At 30.7% G+C, this 10626-nt stretch overlaps 1 protein-coding gene across 2 annotated transcripts; it reads left to right on the forward strand.

Moving 5' to 3' along the window:
• Positions 1-1850: 1850 nt before the first annotated feature.
• LOC114191614 (importin subunit alpha-2-like) lies at positions 1851-6867 on the forward strand. Of its 2 annotated transcripts, none has more exons than XM_028080903.2 (11): positions 1851-2230; positions 2384-2480; positions 2563-2654; positions 2742-2873; positions 3231-3416; positions 4462-4625; positions 4708-4786; positions 5340-5468; positions 5564-5691; positions 5791-6188; positions 6317-6700. In XM_028080903.2, exons 1-10 carry the CDS (start codon positions 2015-2017, stop codon positions 6164-6166), a joined length of 1599 nt encoding a protein of 532 aa, XP_027936704.1. In that variant the 5' UTR covers positions 1851-2014; the 3' UTR covers positions 6167-6188; positions 6317-6700. The 2 variants fall into 2 exon arrangements, with proteins under 2 accessions (XP_027936704.1, XP_027936703.1); XM_028080902.2 differs by having other exon boundaries at positions 1852-2230; positions 6334-6867.
• The last annotated feature ends 3759 nt before the right edge of the window (positions 6868-10626 follow it).

Below are 10626 nucleotides of genomic sequence, written 5' to 3' on the forward strand. Positions count from 1 at the left end.
GTGGGGTGCAGTGGGGGAGAAGGGAGTGGGGGAGAAGGATACTTTGTGGGGTGCAGTGTGGTGAGGGGTGCAGGGGTATTTGAGGTGCGCAGTAAATTAAAACAGACACAGTAACTTTTTTGTTTTAATCAGGGGCAGCGTTGGAAATAAAGGAAGTTTTGAGGGTACAGGAGACTTTATTGGAGGTGCAGGGAGAAGCTCCCATAAATTATGTAAATCAGGCTTTAAAGACCACCCATATTTTTATTAATGGACTTCTGAATCGCCTGATTCGTCCGTTTTATCACCCATAAATCCTATAAAAGTAATATTTAGAGATGATAAATAAATTTATTCCCATTTAAATTATTAAAATATTTATATTTAATTAAGTAATTTTATATATATATATATATATATTTTTTTTTCTTTTTATTTTTTATTTTTTCTAATTATTTGGTTTGTCATGAAATTTATTCGCATCTCCAATATATTTTTTCATCTTATCATAACCTTTATGTAATTATGTTAAAATGATGTATGTCAATTAAAATTTTGTTATGTCTCACATTTGAATATTTCTACTATTTTTTTATGTTTTTATTTATTATATATTTTTCTTTTTACATGAGAATGTTTAATACTTTCAATTTAAGTGTTTAATAGCATTAATCTTTCATTTACTAGGTAATATAAAAAAGTATTTACTTATTATTATTCATTTTTGTTTCATTTGAAGAGTTATTTTGATTCACTAAAACAATTTTCGTTATTTCTCAATCATTGAATATATATGTTGATATTTAAAAAGTTTGATTAGATCTCTAAGGTATTTTTCATCTTATCATATCATTAATTACACATTTGTTTTTCTTTATGCGATCTCTTTCAATAGTCTCTCAAATTGTTTCTAAGACATATTTGTTAATTTTTTTAATATTTTTATTTGTTGTATATTTTCATCATGTAAAATATTATTTCGATATATGTTATCTAATTATTTTTTACTTTTTAACTCATCGTTAATCATATTGTAATTTTTTTACTATAATTGTACAAATAACTTTTATTTACTACAATATAAAAATTTAATGTAATTGCCATAAAATTTTTGTTATCACCATCCAACATATGTTGGAGTTCAAAAGATACAATATATATGTCAAAATAATTTTATTATTATTGTGTTTATTATTTGTTCTTTGTGTCATTTTGATCAGTGATGTATTATCACTTTTATAACTTTTATTAGTGTATAAAAAAGAGAGATTCCTTAGCATCTAAAAAATTGAAGTGAACAAACATTTAAAATATATTTTAATTTGAATATTTGTTTTCCTTCTATATTTTTTAAAAATGTTTTTAAATTTTATCCACTAGGTGTCATTAATGTTTGCAAATTTAATAAATGTTTTGGTTTTCATGAAATTTGATTTGTTATTCTAATCTAAAATATAAACAATTATAATTTATGTCAAAGTAGTTGATATTGAAAAAACAACCATCATCCTAATATTGAATATCTGATAATATCATGTTTCTTCTACCATATTTTTTTTTTTATTTTATAAAATTGATATTAAAGTAGTAAGAAAATCAATACAAATATAAATACGAGATTATACCTATTATTCGATAAAAATAAAAATGAAACAAAAATTTCATACCAGTCAAATTTAGTTATGTAAATAAAGATGAATTTTCTATACGAAAATAATATGAAACAGCGAAACCCGTCGTCAGAGTAACCTTTTCCCTCATCTTCATCCAATTCAAATCAGTGGCATTTTCGAAAATGTGAGCAGATCCAGGTCCACTTTCATCACAACTTCTGCTTCCACTTCGACCCTCGTATATAAACCTTTCACTTTCCACTTCCCCTATTCAAACTCACATAGAAAACCCAAAATTCTCTCTTTACTTTCCCGTATCCAGTTATCCCAAACCCTACCGTTAGGTTCCCCAATTCAACACTCCCAAGGAACGGTGCGCTGCTTCTTAGTTCGTACAGTTTCTGTCGATTCTCTCCGAAACGATGTCGTATCGCCCAAGCGGGAACTCCAGGACCGAGGTCCGCCGGAACCGGTACAAGGTGGCGGTGGATGCCGAGGAAGGTCGGAGACGGCGAGAAGATACCATGGTGGAGATCCGGAAGAACCGGAGAGAAGAGAGTTTGCAGAAGAAGAGGCGTGAAGGGCTCCAACCCCAACAGATTCCTGCTTCCGTTCACTCCACTTTGGTAGAGAAGAAGGTCAATTATCGAATTGCTTTCGTTTTTATCTTTTGATGGTGTATTAGTCTCACTCTGATTGTTCAACTGATTTGCGTAATTCGTTATAGTTGCGTTTGCTTTATTTAATTTTTGAATTAAAGTTGTGTGGTTGGATGCTGTATGTTGATGCAGTTGGAACACCTACCATCAATGGTTGCTGGTGTTTGGTCTGACGACAAGAACCTGCAGCTCGAGGCAACGACTCAGTTTAGGAAGCTGCTTTCGATTGGTTGGGATTGTCTCTGTGTTTAATGTTGTTTAGTGAATTTAATGAAGGTTTAGTTGATATGTTTTTTTTTTCTTTTTACCAGAACGAAGTCCTCCGATTGAGGAGGTTATTCAGACTGGTGTAGTTTCTCGATTTGTAGAATTTCTGATGAGGGAAGACTATCCGCAGTTGCAGGTTTTTGCTTGTCTGCTTTTTTTATTTGTTTTTGAATTAGTAATTTGAATATTGCTTATGTTGTTGTTTGTCTGTTGCGTGTTGCAGTTTGAGGCCGCTTGGGCTTTGACAAATATAGCTTCTGGAACGTCTGAAAACACCAAGGTGGTGATTGACCATGGGGCTGTACCAATATTCGTGAAGCTACTTGCTTCCCCCAGTGATGATGTCCGTGAACAGGTATATATTATTCATATCTTAACATACCTTCATTTGCCTGTGAAATCCAAAAACATTTGAGTTTGAGATCAGAATTTTTGTGTTAATGAAATTAAAAGGGTAGCACTTTTCTGTTTTTGATTTGGATTTTTGTGGGTTTGGTGTTCTTATGTAAGTGCTTGCACATGCAATAGAAAGTGAATGGGGTTTGAGCGGTCAGCTTTGTACTTGTGCTGGGTATTTTGTTTATCAACTATTAATACATAGGTAACAACAGAAGAAAGACAACAATACCTTGTAGTTGAATACATGCCTTGTATCATGCTATCATTTTGTAGTAGCTTAACAATTTCGCTGTTGGTGTTTGGGTATTCATAGGCGGTGTGGGCATTAGGAAATGTTGCTGGGGATTCTCCTAGATGCCGTGACCTTGTTCTCGGTCATGGGGCATTGATTCCTTTGTTAGCTCAATTGAACGAACAGGCGAAGCTTTCTATGCTTAGAAATGCTACTTGGACACTTTCCAACTTCTGTAGGGGCAAGCCACAGCCTCCTTTTGATCAGGTATAGAAATATCTATTGCTTAATCCCTATAAATAATTAAGTGTTGGTGAAAAATACATATTTTTAGCCCTTACTTTTTGTATAGATATTGTATTCTCTGTCAATATGATGAAATGCTCACCCTTGGTTGGTGAAATATTATTTATGTAGTTATCAACTTTGAAATTTGCATGTCTGTCACATGATTAAAGGGAAAGCAGTTATATATAACTCAATTTATTATTTTGAATGTTCTTGTTAATCAAGTCTCTGTGTCTAGTATCTACCACCTTATAGATTAGAGTTTTATATGATTATGCATTTTATTGATACCTTATTGTTGTTGGTTCTTTTATCTGATGAACATTCTTCAGTTTTTTCTTCATTTTATATCAGCAAAATCTTTCCTCTCCTATTATGATGTTGCAAATATGCTTTTAGGCTCTGAAACTAATGTCTATGCTAGGAGAAATAAGGAATAGAAGGGCTGTGAGGGGGGGCTCAGATTGATGTGTGAACCGTGAGCGTAATAGAATTGATAGCTCGCAGGGTGTGAATTGCCTGGGTCCTGGAAGGGAAAAGGTATATGTTTATAAGAGGGTGGGTCGGGAGAGGGGAATTTGGAAAGTTAAGGTTGCTCTGGACACGGGGAGTAGTGTGCACTATCTTATAGTGCTCTTTCTTATTTTCTTTAGTTTTTTTTTTCAATTTCAGTCGTAATTTTTATTTTTTTATTTTTTGTATTTGGCATCATTTTATATTTCGTGAGATATCTCACTTGTTAGGAGCCATGCTTCAGTCTGTCCAGTTGAATATATTTTCACTTGCGTACATCTTGAGTAGGCCATTGTGATCAAATTATGCTGTTAACTGTTGTCCTTACAATCGTGCAAGCAAACCGGTAATATTGAACTTATAAATAAAAAAAAGAACTTTTAGGGTTACCAATTGGCTATGTCACTGAATAATTGTTTTTCTGATCTTGTCATGATTTTACTGATTGATTATTAGCTGCTATTTTTATTTCACCGATCATACATTTTACTTTACTATTTTTTTCCTTAAGGTTAAACCTGCACTGCCTGCTCTTGCACGTCTTATCCATTCAAATGATGAAGAAGTCTTGACTGATGCATGTTGGGCATTGTCATATCTTTCTGATGGTACAAATGATAAAATTCAAGCTGTGATTGAAGCTGGTGTTTGTCCCCGACTTGTTGAGCTTCTAATGTGAGTACTCCCTTCTCAAAAATGATTATGCTAAGACATGCACTCTCATATATCATTTTAACGCTGTCCCACACTTCTTCAGGCATCCATCCCCTTCGGTACTAATTCCTGCTCTTCGAACTGTTGGAAATATTGTCACTGGAGATGATATGCAAACACAGGTATTATGTTCAAGAATGTCCCTTGTAGTTGTTGTGTACAGTGTGACTTTACCTTTTTACATTACACTATTACAGAATAAGGAAAACAGTGATAGCATTACTCGCAATTAGCCTTTTGAATTTTCTTATTTTCATTTTTTCTTTTTTACTGTTTGGAGTTGTTATCATTGATGCGAAGTGCCCTATAGTATGACTTTTTATATATTGATTTATCATTTAGTGTGTTTATCATCTGGAAGTTTGTCCATCAAATTTTTTTTTTTTTTATGGTTACTACATGTTTGTGGTTTCCTTTCCCCCTTAGACTAACATACATCAAAGTGAAATGCTATTTACTTGAGGCATATGCCAATCCTTTCTCTCGGCTGGATTCTTTCTGTAAATATAAGGATTTTCTCTGGAATGTCATATTCAGATGATTCCAACCTGTAGTTTGGTTCTTAAGGTGTAACTTAATAGGTTACTGCCAAGATCACCTAATCAAACTCTTATCTGATGATTTTGTTTTTTCTGGTTCATGTTTTCTTTAACCTATTGTTTTTTTTCTCAATAGGTTATCATCAATCATCAGGCTCTTCCTTGCCTTCTGAATCTGTTGACCAATAATTATAAAAAAAGCATTAAGAAGGAAGCTTGTTGGACTATATCAAACATTACAGCTGGGAATAAACAGCAGATTCAGGTTTAGTTACTTCTTCATTTTATGATAATTAAAACTTTTTATTCATTTTAAGTTCTTGTTGCAATAATATGTTGGTTTGTTCCTGATAATAATAGGCTGTGATTGAGGCTAATTTAATTACTCCTCTGGTCAACTTACTTCAAAATGCCGAGTTTGATATCAAGAAAGAGGCTGCTTGGGCCATCTCAAATGCTACATCTGGTGGTTCCCATGAACAAATCAAGTATGGAAAAGCAATGATTTTTAATATTCTTTGGGAGGTTAATATGATATCATGATTTTATTTCTTGCAAGATATGAATTATTTATCTATGGTTTACAGGTTCCTAGTAAGTCAAGGGTGTATTAAGCCCCTGTGTGATCTTCTCATCTGTCCCGACCCTAGGATTGTAACAGTTTGCTTGGAAGGCCTTGAAAACATCTTAAAGGTGGGAGAAGCTGATAAAAGTATTGGCAACACTGGTGATGTGAATCTATATGCCCAAATGATTGATGACGCGGAGGGGCTGGAGAAAATTGAGAACCTCCAGAGTCATGATAATACAGAGATTTATGAAAAGGCAGTGAAGATTCTTGAGACGTATTGGTTGGAGGAGGAAGACGAGACTATGCCTCCTGGGGATGCATCTCAGTCAGGGTTCAACTTTGGTAACAATGATGCTCCTGCTGTACCTTCCGGTGGATTCAACTTTAATTAGAAGATGCTCATACTCTACTGGGGTATCATTTTATATTTGGCTTTACTCTTGCTTATCTTATCTGTATATTATTTAATGAAATTAATCAATTATGTTTTTGGCAGTTTGCATGTGTTTTATGCTTTCTTCAATTGTTAAATGATTATTCAGAATTTGATCAATTGCAGGAGTTTTGGTTGGTCTATTAGTGTAAAGTCCTCCATTATGACGGGACAGCAGTTGGGGGACAAGTCAAAGTCTTGTCATTGTCATTGGGTCTTACAAGGTCCATCAAGTAAATACATGGTTGCTGGACCGGCTTGGGTTTTTGCAGTGCCTGGTATTTCATATCTCATGGTGTAAAATGCTTTGTGGCTATATTTTTTTGCCACCGTAGAGTCTTCTTTCTGCCAAGTGATCATTCCATAGAATTAATGAATGCTCAGTCTTGTGATTTTTTTTTATCTTGTTATATATGTCATAGATTGCAGTTAAAGTTACGATTGGTTTTTTGGCAAATGCCAAATGCTAAATGCTACTACCCATTAGTTACAAGGACCGTTGGACTCTTTCTTTTATCCCCTTCCTTTGTAAGCTTTATTTTACCCTCCATAGTTCCATTATTATCACGTTATGTAGGTCCTGGTTAATTATGGTGCAATTATTGTGTAACCCCAACTTTATATTTATATTCTGGGCTATTATTAGTCTATTGCATCTAATCCAGGCTCGTTATGTGCACTCCCTCGACGTGTTCAGAGGTGGGAAAGGCAGTGTCGTGCTAAGGAACTTGAAACATTTTACTGTTAGTTGAGCTGGAGCAAAAGGGTCTTTTACAGTCAAAACGTCTTCTACTTTGCTAAGAATCTAGATGCATATGTAGAGTGAGCAAATAACCTTCAGTGAGGTTTTAGGTTCCCATTAAATGAATAGGTTTTACTTGTGATTTATGTTACAGGATATATTACCTAAGTTTATATTAATAATCTGCTGTATTATTATTTTGAAAAGATTTTTCTTTAACTTTGTTTTACTTATTGTGCTTCATTTATACTTTATTTAGATAAACTAAATGGACTTTCGTAGTGTGTGATGGTTCATGTTACAAATAGTATGAAAAAGATGAGTACAGGTAAAATGTGATTTTTTAAGGCATCAAAACTCAAGAAAGTTGATAAATAATAATTTGTAGGGGAATTCAAAGGTTAGAATAATATTATGTTAATGCTAACTTATTTAACTTAATTTATCGGAAGTTCACTCTTTTATCTTTTGTTTTAAAAGTGAGTTAAAAATTGAAATTTCATTATTTTCTTCAAAATATTTCTACGAAGTTCACTCTTCTATATATTTTTTTTTCGAGTGTCAGGAGTTAATCATTATATTTAAAGGAGGGATAATTGTTTGTGCAATAATTGAATTATAATTATATGTTGTTTTTATACTTGTGTTAAATTTGAATAATAAAAGTATAATAAAATAGTTATATATATATATATATATATATATATATATATATAATTCATTGTTCTAACCAATTTGGTTAAACTTTCGGTTTGGATCTCTGGTCCATACTGGTTTAACTCAATTGACTTTAGCAATTTCTTGCTCTATCTCCAATATTTCTTCTACACTTTCAAAGATTTGTGTGTTTCATTTATGTCTTTTAAAAAAATTAATTAAAAATAAATAAGGTAAGAGCAATAGTTAAGTAATGATGAAGATTCCGAGGAGGTTGATGGTTGATTGAACAAACGAATTAAATGATAGTAAATATTATATTATAAATATTATATTATAACTCTACACTCCTAAATCTTTGGTCCTTTCACCGAAAGTTAACTTTTGAAAACTATTCTACTTCTCACTTTTAAAAATATCAAACATAAAAAGTGAAAAAATTAATAGAAAAACAAAAAAAAAAAAAACTAAAACTAAAAGAAACAGTTTACGCTTACGAAACTTTCGGAAAGAGAAATAACTGGAAGTTGACTTTTCGAAATTTATAACTTTTTAATTAAAAATTAAAATAATTACAAAGTAAAATAATTACAAATTCAAATTATTACAACAAAATTATAAAAAATTCAAATTAATTACAATTTGAAATAAAAGCATAAAAATACTCAAAACAATTAACATAAAAACTAAAAAAACATATATAAAAAATTATTTAAAAAAGTATTGAAAAGAAAACTGAAAGTCGACTTTCAAACATTCATTTAACCGAAAGTCAATTGGAACTTACCAATTTCACTTGTCCCACATCCAGAAAGTGCTCCACTTCCATAAATGCCTCATTCACCAAATTATTTTTGTTTTATATTTATTTGTTGTTACAGAAATATTTCAATTTTTTTTATATTTTTAATTTAGAAAAAGTGGTATTAACAAATTTAAAAACATATTAAAATTATAATTAATTAAAATTAAACTTATTCAAACAATATAGTTAATTAAAATTTTCTAAAATTATAAATAATTATAATTATAATTTTTCAAAATTATAATTATTATTATTCAAAATTATAATTAATTATTATTATTATTATTATTCCAAATTATAATTAATTATAAATAAAAATAACAAAAAATTTAATTAATTAAAATTTAATTTAATTAATATTAAAATTAATTTAAAATAAGTTTATTCATAATTAAAAATATTTAAAATTATAATTAATTAAAGTTATATTTACTCAATATAATTAATTAAAATTAAAATTATTTCAAATCATAAATGATTAATATTATAGTTATTATAAATTATAATTAATTAATATTAAAACTTATTTACATTAAAATTAAGTACAAACAAAAAAATCATAGGGTAACCTAAAAAATTACATAACAACAATGATAAAATAATAAATATTAAAAAATTTAAATTGAAAAAAGAAAAGCAATCAGAAGTCAACAACATCCAGTTTCGAATAACTTCGAAAGTCAACATCCGGGGAGTTAAGCCAATGTTGCACAATTCCATTCGCCGGTGATATTTTCCGCACATCTACGGAAGTCCACTTTTGGGCACAACACTTAAAAAAGTCACCCCTCTTTTACGGAAGTCATCCATTTCTTACGGAAATCACTCATATCCTACAGAAGTCACCTTTAACTACGAAAGTCACCTACGGAAGTCAGTTTAAATTACGGAAGTTGACTTCCCATAGTGTCATTTTCATGTTGTTCATAGTGGTCTATGGAATTCCATTTCCAAAATTTATCTTGGTTTACGGAAGTCCACTTCTGTCATCTTGTGGCTTACGGAAGTTGACTTTCGGAATTAAATCACTTGCGACTTCCGATTTGTGGTTTACATTCCAGGCATTGATACCTACAAATCTATGCTCTAATCAACTAAATGATGTTTATACCTATAGATGCATGGCAAACATGACAGCAACAACACAAAAAATGAAAAACTATGAAGGGATATCATTATATGTGTTAATGTAGAGGAATTACAAAGGGGAAAAGGAGAGACCAAAGAACAAAACAAATGAAGACTTGAGGGGTGAACTTAGAAAGTGAGGAGAGTGAGGCAAAGGGAGGGTTTGGGGGTGAGAACAACTGCTAGATTAAAAGAAAGTGAGGGAGTAATTTTTATTAAATAAGAGAGAGAAATGATTAATTTAAAATTTCAAACTGGTCAAGGCAATTTTGAATTTTAAAAAAAAGGTTTAATTAACCGTAAGGTACCCAGTTTGGTACTAGAGTGTCAAATTGGTACCCGCTTTTAAAAAAGTGTCAATTGCATCCCAACTTTTGAAAATTGTTTCAATTAGGTCCCTTTCAGACAGAGTTGACTAACGCCATTAGTCAACGTGCCACGTGTCAATCTGTGATTTTTTTGATTTTTTTTTTTAAATTTTAATTTTTTTTTTAATTTTTAAATTATTTTTAAATTTAAAAAAAAAAATAAAAAAAATGCCACGTGTCAAGTCCCTGTGTGTGACACATGGCATTGTCAGTGCCACGTGGCATTGTAATGCCACGTGTCAGTGTCACTATCAGATGTATGATTTCGATTTAGTCCCCATTTATATTTTTTCGTTTCAATTTAGTACCTACTTATGTGTATTTGATTCAATTTTGACCTAATAATTTTTAATAATTAAAATATTTTTTAATAAAATTAAAAGTAATTAAGTATAAAAGTTTTAAAAAATTAAGTATTTGATATTTATATTAAAATTTAGTGGTAAAAGTCATTTTAGTACTTATAAATAGCATAACATTCATACAAATAATAAATTTGGTCTGAAATTGAAAGAAACATTATAAATATTAGTACTTAATTTTGTAAAAATATTTATACTTAATTATTTTTAATCTTATAAAAAATGGATTACAAAAATATTTTAATTATTAAAAAAAAATTGGGACAAAATTGAATCAGATACACATACTTAGGTACTAAATTGAAACAAAAAAACATATGTGGGGACCAAATCGAAATCAACACAATGACATCTAAT

This window comes from Vigna unguiculata, chromosome 7 (assembly GCF_037176805.1).
Source record: "Vigna unguiculata cultivar grain cowpea cultivar isolate G323 ecotype 2 chromosome 7, ASM3717680v1, whole genome shotgun sequence".
In the NCBI taxonomy this organism is placed as follows: domain Eukaryota; kingdom Viridiplantae; phylum Streptophyta; class Magnoliopsida; order Fabales; family Fabaceae; genus Vigna; species Vigna unguiculata.

Bases quoted from the DNA above. Each gene is read 5' to 3' on its own strand.
- LOC114191614 (XM_028080903.2), top strand. From the start codon at position 2,015: ATGTCGTATCGCCCAAGCGGGAACTCCAGGACCGAGGTCCGCCGGAAC. The intron at 2,231-2,383 runs GTCAATTATCGA...ATGTTGATGCAG, and splicing joins CCACTTTGGTAGAGAAGAAG to TTGGAACACCTACCATCAAT. The intron at 5,469-5,563 runs GTTTAGTTACTT...TGATAATAATAG, and splicing joins GGAATAAACAGCAGATTCAG to GCTGTGATTGAGGCTAATTT.